This window comes from Neophocaena asiaeorientalis, unplaced genomic scaffold, assembly GCF_003031525.2.
Source record: "Neophocaena asiaeorientalis asiaeorientalis breed wild unplaced genomic scaffold, Neophocaena_asiaeorientalis_V1.1 scaffold79, whole genome shotgun sequence".
In the NCBI taxonomy this organism is placed as follows: domain Eukaryota; kingdom Metazoa; phylum Chordata; class Mammalia; order Artiodactyla; family Phocoenidae; genus Neophocaena; species Neophocaena asiaeorientalis.
The window spans coordinates 4858320-4880744 of record NW_020175402.1 but is presented as its reverse complement, the minus strand read 5'-3'; the positions used below and the strand labels follow the sequence as shown (position 1 = coordinate 4880744).

At 49.7% G+C, this 22425-nt stretch overlaps 1 protein-coding gene and 1 pseudogene across 1 annotated transcript; both read right to left on the bottom strand.

Moving 5' to 3' along the window:
• Window positions 1–2271: 2271 nt before the first annotated feature.
• On the bottom strand, window positions 2272–16362 carry NUDC (nuclear distribution C, dynein complex regulator). The gene is made up of 9 exons (XM_024766944.1): window positions 16163–16362; window positions 13221–13298; window positions 6030–6233; window positions 5873–5938; window positions 4992–5111; window positions 4724–4918; window positions 3185–3268; window positions 2971–3089; window positions 2272–2537 (listed from the first exon to the last, which is right to left on the bottom strand). The coding sequence occupies exons 1-9, from the start codon at window positions 16241–16243 to the stop codon at window positions 2486–2488; spliced, it is 999 nt and encodes a 332-aa protein (XP_024622712.1). The 5' UTR covers window positions 16244–16362; the 3' UTR covers window positions 2272–2485.
• On the bottom strand, window positions 14428–15737 carry LOC112414277 (cytochrome c oxidase subunit 5B, mitochondrial pseudogene; annotated as a pseudogene).
• Window positions 16363–22425: the final 6063 nt, after the last annotated feature.

Genomic DNA, 22425 nt, shown 5'->3' with positions numbered 1-22425 from the left:
CTGGCTTAGTGTCGTGGGGCTGAGGTCAGAAGGCAGTGATGCCCATCTCTCAGGCTCACGGGGAGTTCTAGGAGATAGAGCCAGTTACAGTGTCTGTGCCTGAGAAGGGTTTACCAAGTGGTTTCTGTCATTGTTGAGAGGTCCTTCTAGGCAGGCCTGCCTGGACTCCCTCTGTTGCCCCAGTTCACTGCCTGTAGGCTGGCCTGCTTCTGGCCATCCCTGCAGTTTCCGCAAATCCCGGAGCACACGTCAGCCCACCCCACCTCAGACCTGCTGCTCCCTCCACCCCCCCCTGGTGCGGACAGCACTCAGGGTCACGGGTGTCTGCTCAGCACTCCCAGGAGTGCGGGTCAGTCTTTCACAGGTGCTGGGGCTCAGAGGTGTCAAGGAGTTTAGTGGGTCATGCAGCTAGTAACTGTGGCTCTGTATCCGGAAGCTGGCCTCTTGGCAGTTGTGCCCCCAAGCTGGCAAGCTGACCTGCTTGGGGTAGAAGCAGGCTCCCCCCATTTGGACATCAGAGCCCAGCTGGGTTCAGAAGGACCTTACTTGGCTACTCCTCACACACAGGGGTGTGTCTGTTCTCTCAGTGAGACCGGAGCAGGCCCAGCAGCCCAGTCTTAACTGATGATAAGCTAGGTGTCCAGGATCCCTCACTGCCCCACTTCACCTGCAGTGCCCCCACCCCCGACCTTCTATTGCCCTCATGGGCACCCTTTGGAAAGGGACGGGACAAACTGTACTTGTCTGTTCAGTTTCCTATTGGACACACAGGATGGTCCCTTGTGGCCATGACCACAGGGCCCAGTACCAGTGATAAAACTGGCCCCTTTCCTTAGGCTCTGCTGTCTCTTCCAGGTCAAGGCCTCTGCGATTGAAAATGACCACAGGCCGGGAATTCCCTGGTGGTCAGTGGTTAGGATTCTGCATTTCTACTGCAGGGGGCGTGAGTTCGATCCCTAGTCGGGGAACTAAGATCTCATATGCCATGCCACATGGCATGGCCAAAAAAAAAAAAAGAAGGTAAAGAAAATGACCGTGGGACTTCCCTGGTGGCGCGGTGGTTAAGAGTCTGCCTGCCAATGCAGGGGACATGGGTTCGAGCCCTGGTCGGGGAAGATCCCACATGCCACAGAGCAACTAAGCCCGCACGCCACAACTACTGAAGCCTACATGCCTAGAGCCTGTGCTCCGCAGTAAGAGAAGCCACCGCAATGAGAAGCCCGCGCACCGCAACTAGAGAAAGCCCACGTGCAGCAACGAAGACCCAATGCATCCAATAAAGAAAGAAAGAAAAGAAAAAATGACCACAGGGTACTGAAGCCCAGGGATATTGCTGGACAGAGTAGGAGAGTGATGCCACAGTCCTTCCACCTTAGCCTTGGCCCGAGAGCGCAATTTTCCAAGCTTAGCCTTGGGAACTACTACTGGCATTCCCGGAAAAGAGGGTTTATAAGTTTGGTAAACAGACAAAGCCAAACACTGCATACCTTCTTTAAATCTTTAACAAGCTATTCTGAAATGCCAAAAGGACAGACATGCTGTGTTCCAGAAATTCAGGGGTCACCCACGGCCCACAGAGCATAGCACCCTGGCCAAGCCAACCTAGACATTCTTGCTGTAACCATGACCTCTGCGGCACCCTGCACTGTGACCTGTACTCTCCCACCAAAGGGTCAGCTCTGGTGGCTGGATGTGGACCGAAGGGAACACCTCTCCAGCCCTGGCACTCCCTCGGTGGCTCACTCTGTGAAGCCCTAAAATCTGCAGAGGTCCAGGTCAGAGACACACAACAGGCTCCACTGGGCTTCACCCTGCCTTCCCGGCCAGATCCCCACCACACACACAGCCAATCTGAGGCCTGGGCGGTTCCCCAGCCTTTGCTGCTCTCTGCCCCTGGGAAATAAGAGTGTAGTTTTAGAAACACTTGCTCCAGGGCTAGAGGACAGACCCATTGCTGTGGGAAATTGTCTTAGAGATGAAAATGGAATCAAGCCGGGCTGGTCTTAAACTTTGCTGAGTCATGGGCCCCTGTGAGAATCTGACATATGTTCTGGTCCCTTTGGCCACTTTTGCTCAGAATCATACACAGACTAAAAGCCTTGTTTAAATCCTCCATTTAAGTAATGAGAAACCGAGCCCCAGGGAGGGGCAAGGACTTGCCCTTGATCACATGGCAGAACCTGGGCCAGAAGACAAGCCCCCAGACCCCAGCATCAGCCATAAGAGGCCTGTCCCCCAGGGAAAGGCCAGAGGGAAGAGAGGACACAGGTGGAATTGGGTAAATAGTTTTAATGTGTAACAGCAGGCCAAATGGAACAAGACACCCCCAAGGCCCCAGCCCTTTTCCCATGATGCCCTCAGACCTGTGTGGACCAGCCCCATGCCTGCCCCAGCCCTGAGGCCCACAAGTCCCAGGGAAGGGTGGGAAAGGAAGGTGGGTAGCTGGGAGTTCAGCCCCAAGAGTTCAGGGAGGCAAACACAGGGGCTAGTTGAATTTGGCCTTGGAAAAATCCATCTCTGGATGCTGATCCATGAACCTGGGGAGGGAAAGTAGGAAGAAGGTGAAACAGGCCATCCCTCTCCCCCAAATTAGTCCCTTTCTCTTAGCTCCCCACATGAGGTCTGAACTCTTTAGAACGCTGAGCGACTTGGAGCCAGGCCCCAAGGACTCTCTCTAAGGCCCACTGGAGGACCTGAGGCTGAAAGCTGAGGTGCCAACACTGGCACTGTTTTTCTGTCGGTGACAATGACCGCCTGTTACCCCTTCCTACCCTGAGGTGGCCTTGCCCTCAAGATGACCTCACCAAGTGATTACGGGAGGCAAGCCAAGGCTATAAAGCCATAAACTTGGCTGGCTCATCCTGGAAGGGGCAGGGCAGCTCCTGTGTTCCGCTCAGTACACACTCGTTGCTGTCACCCAGGTCCAAGCCCCAGACACCTTCCCCAAACCCCCATCTCTCAGTTGCTCACTTCTTCAGAATCTCCTGTTTCTTCTGCTCATCTGAGGTGGGCAGCCCCATGGACTTCTGTCTCTGGTCGTACATCATCTTCTCCACCATGCTGCGGGTCTCACTGTCCAGGTCTGACAGCTGGGGGGCAGGCATTGACAGGGATGGGTGAAGCTCTGGGGCCACCTAGGCCCCTCACCTCCCAACCGAAGCTCCTCCAACCGGCCAGGGCTCACCTTGGAGTTCTCAGGATTGATCTTCTTGGTATTGATCTCTGGGTCACTGGACACCAAACGGCTCCACCACTCCATCTTGTTGATCTGAGAGGAAGAGGAGGACCACCGGGGGATGGGTGGTGGCTTGCTCTGTGCCCTGGGAACAACCACCCAACCCTTCCAGCACCAAACTCTCTCCCATCCACGTCCTGCACTGGGGACCTGCGAAGGCCTGTACTGGGACCTAGGGTGCAAATGAACAAGACCTCTGCCCTCCCCAGTGGCTGGGGGAGACAGACACGGAGACAGTCACACATCAGCATGATAACGGAAAGAATAAAGTACAGAGGGAGGACTTCCCTGGTGGCACAGTGGTTAAGAATCCGCCTGCCAATGCAGGGGACACGGGTTCGATCCCTGGTCCAGGAAGATCCACATGCCCCGGAGCAACTAAGCCCATGCACCACAACTACTGAAGCCCGGGCGCCTAGGGCCCATGCTCCGCAACGAGAGAAGCCACTGCAATGAGAAGCCCGCGCACCGCAATGAAGAGTAGCCCCCACTGGCCGCAACTAGAGAAGGCCCATGTGCAGTAACGAAGACCCAGCGCAGCCAAAAAATAATAAATAAATAAATAAAATAAATTTATACCAAAAAAAAAGTACAGAGGGAGATATTCATCCAGCATGGAGGGAGAGGTCAGAGCAATACATGGATGGGCTAGGCCTTTATGGACATGCAGTAAACCACATTAAAAAGCAGGGAAGGGGCTTCCCTGGTGGTGCAGTGGTTGAGAGTCCGCCTGCCAATGCAGGGGACGCGGGTTCGTGCCCCGGTCCGGGAAGACCCCACATGCCGTGGAGCGGCTGGGCCCGTGAGCCATGGCCACTGAGCCTGCGCATCAGGAGCCTGTGCTCTGCAATGGGAGAGGTCACAACAGTGAGAGGCCCGCGTACCGCAAAAAAAAAAAAAAAAAAAAAACCCAACAACAAAAAGCAGGGAAGGACATTCCAGGTGGGAGGAAATGCAAGTGCAAGGGCACAAAGGCAGCCAAGGCCAGTCAGGTAGGCTGGGTCAGGTGGTATGTGCCATGGATGCCTTCCCTGGACCCCTGGCACTTTACAGAGACCACATTCGTTTACTGGTGTCTGTAATCCCAGCTCTCTGAGGATGTAAGGGAGGGAACATAGGCTTCCTCAGGGCACAGTTTTCTACGTGTTGTTCACTGTTCTCTCTCCAGTGCTTAGAACAGTCTCTGGCACGTAGTAGGTGTTCAAGTATTTGTTGAATTGAATGCATGTACAAACCTAATGGAAAGGAAAAGGCTTTGGTACTAAGGACAGTTCTGATCCCAACTCCACCTCCTCCTAGAAGCAAAAGCCTGGGCAAATCTCTGAGCTACCCTTTTCCTGACTCTAAAACTAGACAGACCTACTTTAAAAGTCTCGTTGTGGGGATTAAAAAAGGTATGTCCATCAGGCCCCCAGCACGGTCTCCGAGTTCATGAGCAGCCCCCCTCCCTAAGTCACAACACAGGCCAGGAGACGGGGCTTCTCGCACCTTCTCCAGATGCACCGTCACCACCTTGCCGTCCTCGATGAGCCACGAGCTCTCCTCCACCTTCACCTCGTTGTAAAGCTCCCCGTCCACGATCGCCGGCTGCCCCTTGAGCCCCACCCGGAGGCGCCTCCGCTGGATGTCCACCACCACGTCCTTCCCCTTCAGCCGGAAGTTCACGGGGAAGGGCACTGCCAGCTGCACGGGGCAGGAGCAGTCAGGAGGGGCCCCGGGCTGGCTCCCTCACCTCAGCCCCAGCCCCTGCACTCACGTCCAGCTCCGACAGGGTCTGGGTCCAGCGGTAACTGGGCAGGTCTGCCCCATTGCCGAAATTGGGCTTCAGCTTCCCTTTGTCCTTCTCGTCCTCCTCCTCCTCAGCCTCTTCAGCCTCCTGCTCACAGTTGGGGTGCTCAGCTACTTACTTGACAGACCTAGACTGAACCCCACTGGGCCAGGCCCAGGGCTGGCACTGGGCATACAGCCACAGAACAGTACAGACCTGTTCCCTGCCCAGTCCACGGCCCACTAGGAGCCTGAGCTCAGACTGCTAGACCGTGTGACAGTCAGAGATGGGCCCACGGGACCCACCCAGCTGGCAGTTCAAGCCAAAGGACTCAGGAAGAAAGCCCAGCACAGAACAGGTCATGAGGTGGCCATCAGTAGGGCTGTTCTAAAATAAAACCATGCTGACAAATGATCAACTTCTTTTTTCTGTGTCTCTAGGGTTGAGACCCTAGTCTCAGACCAGAACCTCTGCAAAGCCAAATGAGTGCCCCAAGGATTATCTGGGAAGCTGGACTCAAGTCAATGGGAGGAGCCCTGAGGGGAACATGCCCCAGGCGTGTCAGAGTGATCCACATGAAGGGCCAGGCTGGGCCCACGGACCCAAGCCCACCCAAATGGTGCCTGGACAGGCACTGCCCTCCCTGGCTCTTGGGCTTTCCTGCCAAGGCTTAAAGCCAGTGGGTTTTGTTTTGTTTTTTTTAACCCACTTTGGTCCAGTGTGGAATCTTGAAGTATGGGGAGGATTCCCAAAGCTAAGGAGGGGTGGGGTGGGGAAGGGGAAGGCTTTCCAGAGAAACGGAAAGGCTGAAGAGTCCCCGGAAGTTCCCAAGCCCCCTGCTAGTCCTGAGCGGCCCCAGTCCATCTCACCTGCTTCCCTGGTGAGCCGAGACTGCCATTCTTGAGCTGGGCTTCATGACTCTCTGCATCCTTTTTCTGTGGCAAAGGGCAAAACATTTGGCAAGAGGGTACCCACTTCTAGTGCCAATGGGGATCAGGGGGGCAGGGGAGAGAAGCCCACTCCTACTTGGTCAATTTCCAGCTGCAGCCTCTCGGCCTCCTCATCAGTCAGTTCCTTGATCTGGGGCCCAGAGGTCTCTGACTTGGCCTCCTTGGCCAGCCTGGCTGCCCGCTCCGCTTTCTCCCGCCGCTCAGTCTCCTGCTGAGCTCTCTTCTCCCGCCTGGCCTTCTGTGCCAGCTGGTTGTGGTGGTTGAAGGTCTGTGTGATAAGCTGAGGAAGGAAGAGAAGGCAATGAGGCATCAGGGGACGGGACATGTCCCAAGACGTGAGGCCAGTCCTATCCCTATTTGCTGAGTGCCTGGGCAAGGCACTGCACTCAGAACCTCAGTTTCCACATCTACAAAATGGGATTTAATACACACCTATATCATTGAGTTGTAGTAAGAATACCTGCAAAGAATCTGCTTCAACAAACAGCGACCACTTTAAAAAAAGCAAGGCAGTCCAGGGACTAAGACCCAACACTGAAGCTGGACAAACTGCATTCTGATCCAGGCTTTGTCACGCACTAGCTATTGTATTTTTGGCAAATTACTTAACCTGTTAAGAGCTTCAGATTCCTTATCAGCAAGGATGAGTCCCTACCTCACAGGGATGTTGTGCAGACCAAATGATAAGTGCTCTGAAAAGTCCTTCACTGTGGAGTGAAGCTGTTAGAAGCAGAGCTCCAGCCTCAGCCCCTCTGAGAAGCTTTTCCCCAGCTCTCAGGCCAGAGAGACCTTTCTTGAGGGAAAAGGTAGTCTCCTCCTCTCCTCAGCCTGCAAGCTATCCATTTCAAATCCTACCTCTCCCATGAAACCTTCCCAGGATGCTTCCAACGCACATCCTGCTAGCTGGTCCTCCTGTTGCCCAAGAGCAACCCCAATACTGTTGCCACCTGTCTGGCTCTGTGGCCTTGAACAAGTAAACAACTTTGACACTTTCTGAGCCCCAGTTTCATCAGCTCTCATGACATGTGTCACCTGGCTGAGGCTAACTCAGTGTCAGCTGGTGGAAGGTGGAGAGAAGCACCTTCTCTGCTATGAAAATACAATGGGAGAAATGGTTCTACCTCATGTTTTACACCAGCAGCTCTCAGTGTGCGCTCCCCTGACCCACAGCAACAGCGTCACCCAGAATTTGTTAGAAATGCTAAATCTCAGGCCCCACTCTAGACCTCCTGCATCAGAAATTCTGAGGATATGACCCAGCAATCTGTATTTGTAACAAGCCCTCCTGGCCAATTCTCGTGCATACGTGAGAGTCACACCTACATTTGAGATCCTGGTCTACTCCTACCTGTGTGACCCTGAGGTCATCTCTCTGTGCTTCTATCTTATTTCTAAAAGCAGTCTTACATAGCTATTCTTTGCCTATAGTGTCCTTGCCCCAATTCCCAGGTTGCCTGGCAAACTCCTACTCATCCTCCAGGACCAGCTCACGTGTCTCTTGAATTTCACCTCTTCACCTCTGGCAGGCCTAGGAATCTACCCAACTTAGGAAACCCAACTCTGTGTCAACCCACACACCTGGAGGAGGCCTCACAGGGCACCCACCACATGATCAGCGGTCAACAAACCATCTTTCAAGAATCTCTGAGCCATAGCTACAGGGAGAAAGGGATCTGCAAGAGCTGAGGGGAATCACGTGGGGCTCAGGGTCACTGGAGTCAGCCAGGGGCTCCCAGATCTAGGGTTCTGCCAAATGCCCTGTGGCCTCTCATTCATTTGAGGCCAGTTCCTCCTCTTACCCTTAAACCTCCAACCTCACACCACACTTCAGTAGCTCCACACTCTTCAAGGTCAAACGGTACCAAAAGAACCCCCAAACCAAATGGGTTAACAAAATGAGGTGTGTGTAAGAAAGAAATGAGCCACCTGAAGGCCATTCTGCTTCAACAGAAGGGATCAGTCATGGCACAATTACGCCAGCAGAGGCTGTTCCACCACGGGGCCTTGGTCCCAAGTCCCTAATCAGGACCTTGAACTCAAGCCATCTGCCAAGGAGTGGCCAAGGGGAGGCAGGAGTGGAGCCATCCCCTCTTCCAGCTCCAGTGAATCATGTTACGTCCCATTCCGTCCTGTTCTTTCCTAGCTCCTGGAGGTTAGATGAGGGCAGAGCTGAACCACCAGGCACAGTCAAGGCCAATGACAGCAGCCTCTGACCCCCTCCTCCCAGTCTCCTCCCACCAGCTTTACCCAGGCCCAGCCCCACGTAGAGATCGCTGGGAGCACGTAGCCTACGCAGGAGTACCAACTGGCAGGCTGTCAGAGCCAAGCTTCTGTCACTGGACACATCTTTGGGAACCACAGACCAGCAGAGTGGGGAAGCAGTAAGGAGGGTTGGGCCAGTTCTAAAAGACAGCCCCAGACTGCTCAGTGGGCATACCTGAACACAGCGCTCCCTGACCTAGGCTGGGCGATAGGGGAGCAAAGGGTGGTTCCCACCAGCCTGGCCGGGAGACCCCAGAGGGAAATGTAAGCTAAACCCAAAGGCATGAGGTCCTGATCCTGACCATAGGGCAGGGGGACACATCTGAGGGAGAAGACACACTCCTGTTCTAGAACTTCATATAAATGGAATCATTCAATATGTGCTCTTATCTGTCTTCCTTTAAAAGGCTGAATAATATTATGTGTATACATGACATTTTGTTTATTCATCCATCAATGAACGCTTGGGTTGCTTCCACTTCTTGGCTATCATGAACAGTGTTGCTATGGGTGTACAAATCTCTCTTTAAGACCCTGCTCTCAATTTTGGGGGGTATACACCCAGAAGTGGGATTGCTGGATCATATGATAGTTCTATTTTTAATTTTTTTTTTTTTTTTTTTTTGCTGTACGTGGGCCTCTCACTGCTGTGGCCTCTCCCGCCGCGGAGCACAGGCTCCAGATGCACAGGCCCAGCAGCCATGGTCCACGGGCCCAGCTGCTCCGCAGCATGTGGGATCCTCCCGGACCGGGGCACGAACCCGTGTCCCCTGCATCGGCAGGCGGACTCTCAACCACTGTGCCACCAGGGAAGCCCTATTTTTAATTTTTTGAGGAACCGCCATAGTTTTCCACAGCAGCTGCACCATTTTACATTCCCACCAACAGTGCACCAGAGTTCCAATTTCTCCACATCCTTGCCAACACTTGGTGTTTTCTGGGGTTTTGATAGAAGCCATCCTAATGGGTGTGAGGTGACGACATCTCATTGTGATTTTGATTTGACTTTCTCTAATGATTAGTGATGTTGAACATCTTTTATAATAAGTTTTTAAACAGCTATGATAATTCACTTTTACCAGCAATGTCTGAAGAGTACCCTTTTTTCCACATCCCTGTAAGCAATTTTTAAAAAAATATTTTTGTCAGTTTGACCAGAAAAAAAAGGGCATCTCACTGTTTCTTTCTCCTCCATTTCCTTGATTACTACTGAATTTAAGCATCTTTTCACATGTTCTTCAGGGAACTGCCCATTTTTCTGTTTATCCTTTTCTTGTCAATTTACAAGACTACCTGCATATTAAGTTGGCTATTAAATTTTATGTCCTCTGCAATGCTTTTCCAGATCTATTGTTTTTCAACTGACTTCATATGTCATTACGTCTCTTTTGCCACACATGTGTTCTATGTTAGAAGAAGCAAACAGCTACCTTTTATTCTGTAGTTTCCAGGTTTCTATCCTTGCAAGGTCTCCTCCACACAAGGTTATACATAGTTTCCCAGCTTTCCTTACTAAGCTCTTCTTGATCTGCAATTCATTTTTAGATATGAGTAAAACAGATGGTATAGTATGGTACACGTTTTGCTTTTTTACCAGTAGCCAGTTGTAGCAGCATGAATCATTAAATCGTCCTTTGCCTACTGAACTGAATTACCTACCTTATGGGACACATCTTAAATCCTCATACGTGCTAGACTTTTTCTGGATTCTCTATTCTGCTTCACTAGTCCATTCGTCTCTTCCTATGTCAATAACATACTGCTTAGATCATTATGGCTTTATCCGAATCCATAATGCCTAGCCCCAAAGCTATAAAAACTAAAAGTATTTTTGTATTTCTCTAAGTTTGTAGCATGAAGGTATTTACAGTCATTTACAGTGGGAGCCATATCTCCCACTTGGTATAAATATTGCTACACATTTCTCTGTAGAAATATTAATGTTTCATTACATGATGCTGCTCCGGGCCCTGGACTGGGCTACTGTACGTAATGTACAATATATGCACTGTACTGCCTCCTAAAATCCGATGAATTCTAAACCCCAAAACACATCTGGCCCCAAGAGGTCCAAAAAAAGGGTCTGTGAACTTGGATCCTCATGTGCCAGCCACACTATATGACCTCTTTTTAGCCTTAAAACAGCCCTGTGAGGGAAAGATTATCCCCTCTTCCAGGGAAGAAAAATGAGGCTCAGAAAGTGATTCACCCAACACCACACAGCTGTCAAGCAGGAAGAGGGGGAGACCAGGACCCATTCACATCTGCCTATAGCTCCAGAGAACATGTTCTTAACCAACGCACTTGGAAACGATGCATCTGGCGGCCTGGTGCACAGTAGGTCCCCAATACAAAGAAGTTACCGGTGTTACAAATGGAGACCAGGCAGGAAGGCTAGACAGATTTCTGCCTGCCTGAGAGTCGGACCAACCTCCTGGGAAAGAGCTGACTCTAAGGGAACAAAGAGCCAAGGAGCGTAACGAGGTCTAAGAGGGACCAGCGGACATCCAGTACGCAGCAGTGACACCATCATCCCGTGACACCTGAGACACCACTTCTCAGTATTATTCATCTCTCTCCCTTCCGCCTGCGATCTTACTCATCCTTCACACCTCAGGCACCTCTTTCTCATCAAGTCTTCCTTGAGCCCCCAACCTAGGTTAGTCCCCATTTTATGCTCCCAGTACTTCCGCCCTAACACCCATCACTTCCGCCCTAACACCCATCACTTCTTCACTGTCTTTTTTTTGGGGGGGCGGGGCGGTTTGTAAGGGGGCTACACTGTGAGATCCATGAAAACAAAGACCATTGTCTATATTCACCTCTATAATCCTGAAGGCTCTGTCATAGTAGCTAACACAGGCAAAGTGTTTAGTGCTCAATAAACATTAGTTTACAAATGAATGAATGCAGATATTACAAGGTCGTGGCCCACAGAAAAATGGGAGGTGCTAGTGCTAATACAGAAAGAGTATTTGAGCCACAAAGGGCCCTACAGGTCAGTGAGTCCACCTTCTTTCATTTTACAGATGTGAAGATTAAAAGGACCAGAGAATTGGTGGGAAATCAACCAGGCCACACAGCTAGACCAAGAACCCAGGACTCCTACTCCAGGCCAAAGTGTCTATAACAGAGTAGCCTCAGACCATCAAGACACATTATCAAGCATTTCAGCTTGTTAGAACCCTGAAGCCACAGAAAGCAGTTTGCAAAAAATCTCCTTCTTGTTATTATGTCTCTTAAATTTAAGTGAAAACAAATATCAAGGTTATAAAAATCACGGTTCAGTGAGGTGACATCATTTACCAATCTTCAAAAACATAATCACAATCTAAGGAATTAGAAGATGTTCAAGGTATCAGAACCCATACCACAAAACACAATTCTCAGGAATCACCTCACATCCGTCAGGATGGCCATCATCAAAAAGTCTACAAATAATAAATGCTGGACAGGGTGTGGAGAAAAGGGAACCCTCCTACACTGCTGGTGGAAATGCAAATTGGTGCAGCCACTATGGAGAACAGTATGGAGGTTCCTTAAAAAACTAAAAATAGAGCTACCATATGATCCTACAATCCCACTCCTGGGCATATATCCAGAGAAAAACATGGTCTTCAAGGATACATGCACCCCAATGTTCACTGCAGAACTGTTTACAATAGCCAAGACATGGAAGCAAGCTAAATGTCCATCAACAGAGGAATGGATAAAGAAGATATGGTGTACACACACACACACACACAGAGGAATATGACTCAGCCATAAAAAAGAATGAAATAATGCCATTTGCAACACCATGGATGGACCTAGAGATTATCACACTAACTGAAGTTAGTCAGAGAAAGATAAATATCATATGATATCACTCATGTGTGGAATCTTAAAAAGTGATACAAATGAATTTATTTACAAAACAGAAATAGACTCACGGACACAGAAAATAAACTTATGGTTACCAAAGGGGAAAGGGGAAGAGGGATAATCCAGGAGTTTGGGATTAACACGCTGCTGTATATAAAACAGATAAAAAACAAGGACCTGGGGCTTCCCTGGTGGCGCAGTGGTTGAGAGTCCGCCTGCCGATGCAGGGGACACGGGTTCGTGCCCCGGTCCGGGAAGATCCCACATGCCGCGGAGCAGCTGGGCCCGTGAGCCATGGCCGCTGAGGCTGCGCATCCAGAGCCTGTGCTCCGCAACGGGAGAGGTCACAACAGTGAGAGGCCCGCGTACCGCAAAAAAAAAAAAAACAAAAAAAAAACGGACCTACTGTATAGCACAGGGAACTATATTCAGTATCTTGTAATAACCTATAATGGAAAAGAATCTGAAAAAGTATATATATATATATATATATATCTGTGTGTGTGTGTATATATATATATCTGACTCACTTTTCTGTACACCTGAAAACTAACACAAGATTGTAAATCAACTATTTCAATTTAAAAAAAGAATTTTTTTAAACCCTGCAATTCTCAAATCCTTGAACTTTTGCTTATAGCATCTGGGAAGACTGGGATAGCTGGCTTCGAGTTTTCCTATATCTCTGTCTTCTAAGCTCAATTTCTAACATTTGCCTACTCTCATCTCCCAGCTAGGTAATTAGATAAAACCTCAATGGAAAAGGAACCAAAAAGCATGGTGTCAGGGGCAGAAGGCAGTTTTACAACAGACTCTGGCTCCAATCCTGGGTCTCCCATAACTCAGCTCAAATATTTGGACAACCCTGGCTCTCCCGTAACTCAGACCAATTTCCTCACTTGTAAATGAGGATAGTAACATCTGCCCCTCTCAAACTTCTAAAGGACCATGGGGATAGGGCAGATAAAGCACTTGGCAAGGAGAGGGGCTTCAATAAATGACAGCTTGCTTCCCTTCCCCGACTCTTTGCCCTTGGCATTTTACTTCTGCTATAGGTTATTATTATGCCAAAGGAAGGCCAAGTAAGCTCTTCTTCTGGAGAAACAGAGCTGCCCAAGGGACAGTGGTCCCCAACACTCACCTTCTCTGCCATCCCCTCTTCTCCTCCAACGAAAAAGTCTGTTTTGCGTCGAAGGAAGCTGAAGAAAGTGTTCACGAGCTGAAAGAAGACAAAGACCAAAGCTGTAGAGATGCCATATTGGGAGCCCCTCACCTACACAGAAGCTAACTTCCTTAGTCTAGAAGGGAACTTGGGACTGGACTGTTTTGCCCCGAGCCTCCCCACTGAGAAAACAGGCCCTGACTTAGTCACTTCTGCCAGGAAGCCTAGCCTAACCTTACCTAGATCACCCGAAAGGCAGATTTCTCATTTCTGGTGTGCATGTGTATATGTGTTCCACATTTTTTGTGGTGCTAGAAGCAGCCTGAGGATATTGGACACTCCTCTGCATCCAGGGCTTGAAACACCTGGGATCCAGCTTTCCTCTCCACAAAATAAAAAGCCCATCCAGAGTGGCACTGGCTGAGTTACTAGGGCAGAGCTAGGAGGAGGGGAACAAATGAAACCACTTCAAAGAAGGTTAAAGGGGCTTCCCTGGTGGGGAAGAGTCCACCTGCCGATGCAGGGGACGCGGGTTCGTGCCCCGGCCCGGGAAGATCCCACATGCCGCGGAGTGGCTGGGCCCGTGAGCCATGGCCGCTGAGCCTGCGCATCCCCCGGTCCGGGAGGATCCCACATGCCGCGGAGCGGCTGGGCCCGTGAGCCATGGCCGCTGGGCCTGCGCATCCGGAGCCTGTGCTCCACAACAGGAGAGGCCACAGCAGTGAGAGGACCGCATACCACAAAACAAACAAACAAAAAAAAAACAAAGAAGGTTAAGACCAACTAACTCTGGCTGGGTTATCAGTGCAGCCAAGTCATTTAAGAGCATTGGTCTGGGTATCAGACTGATACACATTAGCTCTATGGCCTTGGGAAAGCTTCTTAACTCCATAAAACAGAACCAGCAGCAGGACCTATTTCTAGGGATATAGGTGAGGATCCTCTGTGAGGACCAAAGGAGGTAATGGAGGTGAGGTGCTTAGCAGTGTCTCACCCAGAGCAAGAGACCCTCTGCGGGAGAGTGAACTCCTCACAAGCAGGCACTGTGAACCATGACTTTGTCTACATCCCCAATGCCTAGCACCAGATCTGACTCAGAGTACATGCTCAATAAAATTTTTGCTGAATGAAAAGACCTAGTAGTGACCTAAGATTAGCACATATAACTAAGCCCCCCTTTTTTTTTTTGGAGGAGAAGCCAATGTAATGGCTAGTCTTTATTGGAAAGAAGAAACTTTACATCACATTTTGAGTGAGTTAGTGCAGGGGCTCAGTGGGCCAGCTGGTGGGGCACCAGCGTGTAATGGGTTCCACAGCTAGGGCATCACTGGGCCTCGCCTTTATGCAGCCAGAACCAGATGACAGCACTGTTGTCTTCTTCACAGATGCAGCCCACTATCCGCTTATTGGTGATGGAGGGGACTAAATTAGGGTCTTCCTTGGTACCTGAGGCTGCCTTTGGGGCGAGCATATTGTACGGGTCTAGTCCCTGCATGCAGCCAGCATGACCTCCCTCTCCAGCCCAGTGGCCTGCTCATCATCAGTAGGAACACCACCTCCAGACGCCATAGGGTGCACCACAGAGACTCTACTGGGACCGCGGGCCCTCAGGGCCTGCGTGGCCAGCGCTTCAGCTCCGCACAGTAACCTTGAAGCCTTCACACCAACTAAGCCCTTTGATTTGCCCAAGTGAGTGGTTCTAAATCTGATGCTAGAATTTATCTCAATGGTTTCAATTCCTGCTTCTAGACACTTTTTCAATTCACTCAAAAACAAACTCACTCCCAAATCCAACTGTGTCAACAATTAAGGGGGGTGGGGGATGGGAGCCTTTCACATCTCCAAATTAATAGCACTCTTCCCACCTCAAAGGGCTTAGGAGTCCTTGGCCACCACAGGCACCTAAATGAGAGAATGGGAATGGAAAGCTCCATGAAAACTTGTCCCCAGAGAGACAAAGAATCAGAAATGGTCTGTGGAAAGCACACACTGGCCTAAGGATTCTGGTCCCCTCTAGGTCAGGACCCTTTTGGATGATCTTGGGCAAGTTCCTTCAGTTTCTTTATAGAAAGACTGATTTTGATAGGCTTTTCTACCTTTTGAACTTTCCATGGTTCAAAACAAAAACTCTAGAATCTCGACTAGTTGGTTTTTATCCTTCATACACTACGTGTTATTGGGTCTGGTCACTACGCATGAATTATGTTCTTGCACACATCAATCACTCAACAGATACTTGCTGAATGTTCAAGCCTGATTACTGAGAATTCCTCACTGTCCTTCACTTCAAGACTACTCTCCTACAAATTCAGGAAATAAGGATTCGTAGCTCTGTCTCAAAGAAAGAAACTGAGGCCTGGAGACGTGGAACGGTCTCAAGCTGATAGGTGGTGTAGAACAATTGTGAACACAGGTCTCCTATTCCCTCATTCAAGCCCTAAAAAGACCACGTGTTAACATCACCACCCCACCCCCACCCCCACACACCGCACACATTCTTCCGCTCGTTCCAAGTCTTGGTACATGCAAATCTCAATGTCTAGAACAGTTCATCCTAAAGGATGCTCTTCGGGAGCGGCCAGCAGAAAAGAAACGGGACCAGAAGTATGTGGGAGAAAAAGCGTGGGGGGCGGGGAGAGATCCCAAGACTCTGGATCTTTTCCAGGGGCGGGTGCAGGGACGCCGAGCTGCTAAGACAGGAACTACTGAGGGGCCCCGGGGTCCCATGACTGATACGAGTGCAAGACTTGAGGCAAGGAGGCCAGGCCGGAAGCTGGAGTGCAGCAAGAATGCGGGGGGAATCCCAAAGCTCGCGAGGCCCAGCGGTGTATCTCGGCCCTTGAAGGCAGAGAAGGGCGGAGAGAGCGTGGCTGGGGCATCCCGGGTGGGCCAGGCCGAGCCAACGCCGAACTGGCCGTTACCTCCTGCACGCCGCCCTCGTGCTGCTGCGCCATGGCCAGCAACATGCCGTCGAACCGATCCTCCTCCTGCTCTCCGCCCATCGTGCCGGCCGCTAGCCTCACTCCGAAATCTGAGCTCCGCACACGCGTCCCGCGCTCTCCGCTCCTTAGGGTCGCGTCCGGTCCAGCCGCTCTAGTTCTCGGCCTTCCGCAGCGGAGCCGGAAACACGCACACGCCCAGCCGCCCAGGCCCGCCTGCTTGTTCTCTCTTCCCGCCTCTCTTCCGGCCTGCAGCCATTGATCGCGCGGCAAACAGCCCGCTTCGCCGGCCATTGGTCAACTTGCTAAGCCAATCAACGAGCTCGTCAGTGAAGCTGTGGGCGGAGACGAGGGCCCCTGAGTTTGGTGTGAGTTGCTATGGTCACCAGACGCTTTTTATGGAGCCTTCCAGAAAGCCCTGGGCCCAACTCCTGCGGGTTTGGAAGCTAAAAAGGCACGAACTTTGTTCCTATGGGAATGACCTCCCAGCTTGTAGAACAGTGAAGTGGAAAGTGTTCTTAGTCATCTCTTCTAACCCTTCAATGAGTCAATTGAGGCCCAGAAAGGAGAAGGGACTTGCCCGAATGACAGCCCACCTCCGGCATCATCACATACTCCATACAAATCTGGAGGGTCCCCGAGCTTATAAGGGCTCTGTGTTTGGGTTAATCTCTTCTGCTGAAGTCCTGAAATTTTTTTTTTGGCCCCGAGGCATGCGGGATCTAGTTCCCCGGCCAGGGATCCAACCCCTGCCCCCTGCAGTGGAAGCGTGGAGTCTTAACCGCTGGACTGCCAGGGAAGTCCTCTTAAATTCTCAATAATTTTTGAACAAGAAACTCCACATTGTCATTTTAAACTGGTCCCTGCAAATTATGTGATGAGTGCTTTATTCAACGTTCAATTCTATTAATGTGCGGGACGGGTCCCAGCCATCTAAGGCCAACCACTTTACTTTTGTATTGAATTTCATCATCTTAGTCTTTTCAGGGATTCTACTTTTATTATCCTTTTCTAAATCTCCTGCATCACAATCTTCTTTCTTCTGGATCATCCCTTTCAACTTATAAACGCAATTCAATGTCACTTTTTTTTAAAATAAATTTATTTATGTATTTACTTTTGGCTGCGTTGGGTCTTCATTGCTGTGCGTGGGCTTTCTCTAGTTGTGGTGAGTGGGGGCTACTCTTCGTTGAGGTGTGTGTGCTTCTCATTGCAGTGGCTTCTATTGTTACAGAGCATGGGCTCTAGATGCACAGGCTTCAGTAGTTGTGGCGCGTGGGCCTCATTAGTTGTGGCGCACAGGCTCAGTAGTTGTGGTGCACGGGCTTAATTGCTTTGCGGCATGTGGAATCTTCCTGGACCAGGGCTCAAACCCGTGTCCCCTGCATTGGCAGGCAGATTCTTAACTGCTGTGCCACCAGTGAAGCCCGTCACTTCTTTTTTTACTATTCTATGAACCCACCTTCTCCTCCTACCACCCCAATTTTCAGTTCTCTTTCGCAGCAAAATTTGAAAAGATTGCTTGTTTCTCCACTTCCTCACCTTCCATCTCTTCTTTATTTACTCTAATTAGTCTTTTTTTTAATACTCTGACCAAGGTTACAATGACCTACTTATTGCCAAAGCCAGTGGACCACTATTGCTTTACTTGACTTACCTGCATTTGACACAGTTGACCCCTGACTTACCTGCATTTGACACAGTTGACCCCTTCTTCCTTCTGGAAATAATTTTCTTTTTCCTTAGGCTTCTGTTATGGACGGAACTGTATTTCCCCCAAATTCCTATGTTGAAACCTTAACTCCCAGTGTGACTGCTTTTGGAGATAGGGCCACTTAAAGAGGTAATGAAGGTTAAGGGAGTTTGTAAGGGTGGGGCCCTAATCCAATATAACTAGTGTCCTTACGAGAAGAGGAAGAGACCCCAGGGACTCATAAGCAAGCAGAGGAAAGACCATATGAGGCAGCTATCAGCAAGCCAAAGAGAAAAGCCTCAGGAGAAAGCAAACCTGCCAACACCTTGATCTTGGACTTCCAGCCCTGAGAACTGTAAGAAAATAAATTTCTGTTGTTTATCACTCAGTCTGTAATAGTCTGTTATGGCAGCCCTAGCACACTCATAGAGCTTCCATGTCACCACACTTACCTGGTTTTCTTCCCACCTCACGAACACTCTTTCTCAGTGTCCTGACTTACTCAGATTTATAACTGTTGGGGGCTTTGTCCTTTATCCCCTCCTCTTTTCCTCTATCTATACTTTCTTTGTAGGTGATCTCTTTTCTTTTTTTTTTTAATTTGGCTGGCTGCATTGGGTCTTAGTGCTAAGATCCCTTAGTACACGGGATCTTTGTTGAGGCATGCAGGATCTTTCATTGTGGCGCGCAGGCTCTTCTTTGTGGTGCGCAGGCTTCTCTCTAGTTGTGGCATGTGTGCTCAGTAGTTGCGGCACGCAGGCTTAATTGCCCGCAGCATTGTAGGTGACTGCATGATGCCTCTGGCCCAGACCTCTCCTGAGCTCCTGGAGAGCCCTACTTGGGTCGATTAACAGATATCTCAGAACTCACATGGCTGGTGATGGATGGTGGTGACGGTTGCACAACAATGTAAATGTACTTAATGCCACTGAACTATAGACCTAAAAATGGTTAAAGTGATAAGTGTAATGTTACGTATATTTTAACACAATAAAAAATTTATAACTTTATGAGACAATCTGAAATTTGAACTCTTAATAGATATTCTATTATATTCAAGAATTTTTTTTTTTTAAAAACCAACATGGCCAACACTGATACTCCCACACACACACACAAATTCCTCCCAAATTCTTCCCCATTGAGCTAAATGGCCCCTTCAAGCACCAATTTGCAAAAGCCCAAACCTCCGCTCATCTATGCATTTGGACGAGCCAAAATCTGACCTCATCTAATCCATTAGTAAGTCCTGTTAGCTCTCCTTCCAAAATATATCTTGATTCTGTCTCCTCACCTTGCTGTGTGAAGCAAGATGCTGGGACTACTCCAGTCTAAAACAGCGTCATCTCCTGCTTGAAATCGACTCCGACAGCTTCCTCTCTGGTCTCCTTACCTCCTTTCTTGTCACTTTGTAATCCATCCTCCACCCAGCAGCCAGAGCAATTGCTCTTAAGGATAAGCCAGGTTTTGTTATTCCCTTGCTTAAAATTAGCCCTATTAGGGCTTCCCTGGTGGTGCAGTGGTTGAGAGTCCGCCTGCCGATGCAGGGGACATGGGTTTGTGCCCCGGTCCGGGAAGATCCCACATGCCGCGGAGCAGCTGGGCCCGTGAGCCACGGCCGCTGAGCCTGCACGTCCGGAGCCTGTGCTCCGCAACGGGAGGGGCCACAACAGTGAGAGGCCCGCATACCGCAAAAAAAAAAAAAAAAAAAATTAGCCCTATTGCCATTGCATTCAGGATAGATTCCAAGCTCCCAACCATGGCCTCCGAGGAGCAGCAACATCAGGGCCCTGCCCACCTGTCCAGTCTCATCTTGTCCCACACACTCCCCTTCACACACCAGGCTCCCTCCTCACTGGCCGCTTTTACTTCCTCAAATGCCCTGTCCTAGTTCCTAGGCCTTTACCAGCAACTCCTTTTCACCCATCAAGTCTCAACCCAAATGCCACTTCCTCTGTGAGGTCTTTACTGACCTTGATATACAGATTAAGTCTCCATCTCCATGATTTTTGCTTTCAAAGTACCTTGTGCTCATCCTGTGTAATTACTTACCACAATTGAAATATACAGTTAAGAAATTTTGGTTCTAGGGACTTCCCTGGTGGTCCAACGGCTAAGACTCCGTGCTCCCAATGCAGGGGGCCCGGGTTCGATCCCTGCTTAGGGAGCTAGATCCTACATGCATGCCACAACTAAGAGTTCACGTGCCGCAACTAAGACCCAGCACAGCCAAAATAAATAAATAAATATTTTTAAAAAGAAAGAAAGAAATTTTGGTTCTATATCCATCCCCTTTCCCTGGAATATAAACTTCAAGAAAGATAGAAACTGTCTGATTCATCCGAGCATTCAGCTCAGAGCCTCAAATGTAGAACCTCAATAAATATTTGGGGAATGAATAAATGGTCTGTGCCTGTTACTGTTGACTCTCATTATATAACTTTTCAATAAATATTGGTAAAATTTATTTTACAAATTGGTAAAATTTGTTGGTAAAGTTTAAGTGCCCAGTACCGTACCAAACACTTTATAAACATTATTTGACTTAACATAATGCTCCTATGTTGTTATCCCCATCTAGGGGAGGAGAAAACAGGGCCAGAGAAATGAAGTCATGTGCCCAAGGCCACACAGCTGAAAGGGTAGAGCCAGGATTCAAACCCACGCAGCCTGAGTCCAGCGCCCACACACTTACCCACTTCTTATCTCAGAGTTCCGCCTCCCTGAACTGGCATTCTGATTTTATAAATCAGACCCAGGTGCTTGTTTGATGTGACTCCCCGCTGAGAGACCTAGGCCTGATCTTGAGCCCCGGTAAATTCACTGAAATAATCAACGTTGCCCAGGAAGGCCTCTTGGTGATAAGTCAGCCTCCCCTAGTCTGACCCCATCTATATTTGAACACCATCAACAGCAGGTAAGTGCGTGATTACACCACCATGTGCTAAGTTCTCTATTGGGGGGGTGAACCCGATGACCTGGGAACTCAGGGAGTGAGCAAATTGTTCTGCCAAAGAGGTGGAGAGGGAAAAGCTGTGAAGCCTGTGCTAGACCATAAAGGGTGACCAGGAACTTACCAAACAGAAAGGGTAACAGAAAGACATCCCAGGCACAGGGAACAGCTTGGAGGCACAAAGTTGCATGACGTGTTCAGAGTATGAAAAGGCATCTGGTCCTGACCCTGCCTCCCAGTTCCAGTCCTTAACCCAGGCCCTCTGCTGCCCAGGGTTTCCCAGCTGCATCCTCAAGTAGTCAGGCCTCTGTACAGAGCAAGAGCATACATGTGCACCGTGGTCATAGGCTTGCAAAGCACTTTCACCCACATTGCCTTGCGGGGCACCCTTTAATTTACAGATGATGCCCAGCCCAATGCCTGACACTGGGCAGTAGGTGCTCAGTAAGTGTCACTGTTTAGAATGATGATGGTTGTTGTCCCTGTTTGAATAGTAACACCTTCGTCCCGTTGTCACATGACGATTAAATAATTACTGGGAAAGCACTTTGTAAACCATAGAGTGCTGTACAGATGAGAGAGTGTTGTCATGACCTTTTCCTCCAGAAAGCCTTCCAAATTCAAGCTACTCAGCCCCATGGCTCCACTGTAGGGTTCCCGCCCCCCACCGACGCTCCCCTGTTAGAGCTACTGGGAGCAGGGCTGTCTCTCTCCCTCCTCAGAATGGGGCCTCCTCAGGGCTGGCCTGTGTCTCCCCATCACACTGAAGACCCCCAAGAGCCAGGCTTATCTCCTCTATCAGACTAGGGTCTCTGGGGCCTGGCCTGTGCCACCCCAATTAGGTCTGGGGTTCCTAGAGCTGTGTCTTCCTCTTGAGACTGGGGACTCCTAAGGGAGACACTCCTGTGTCTCTCCCTTCAGATAGAGGGCAGCTGATGGACCATCTTCCCCCAAGAGGCCTCCTACCCCTCTGAGTGAATGGCCCCAGTCAGGCTCCAGGCTGTGGAGATCCCAGCTGAGGCCTTTCCTTACCCTCCAGGGCCTCCAGGGCTGACTCTGGCCTTCAGGCCACACACAGGGCTCAGAAAACACAGTTCCTCACAGTGCAAAAAAATGCAAGACTTAAAACCCGGAATCCCAACTTCCAGCCCAGCTTTTCCATGACCCCCAGTGAGGGTTCTCCTCCCTCCTCTGGGTCTCCTCTTCCTCAACTTCTTCCTCAACCTCTTCCTCTAGGAAACAAGGGTGAAAGCATCAACAATAACAATTGTCCTCTTTTACAGAGCACTTGCTGTGCCAGGCACTTTATGTTCTCACAGCACCTAAGAAACGCATTATTAGAAGCAGGTTTGCTGTAAAACTAATGAAGCTCAAATTCCAGGACCTTGCATTTGCATGGGCCCTTCCAAGGCAGCAATGCCTTCTTAGGTCCCAGCAATGTCTTCTTAGGGTCAAATACATGCATATTTTTTTCTTTTTAATTTGCAAAAAATAAAAATTTAAACTACAACTGGTCAAGATCACTGTTTTTTCCCACTCTATCCTTCTTCCCAATATAAATTACTCCCAAGGCACCTGGAAGTATGCGGGTGGTGGAGG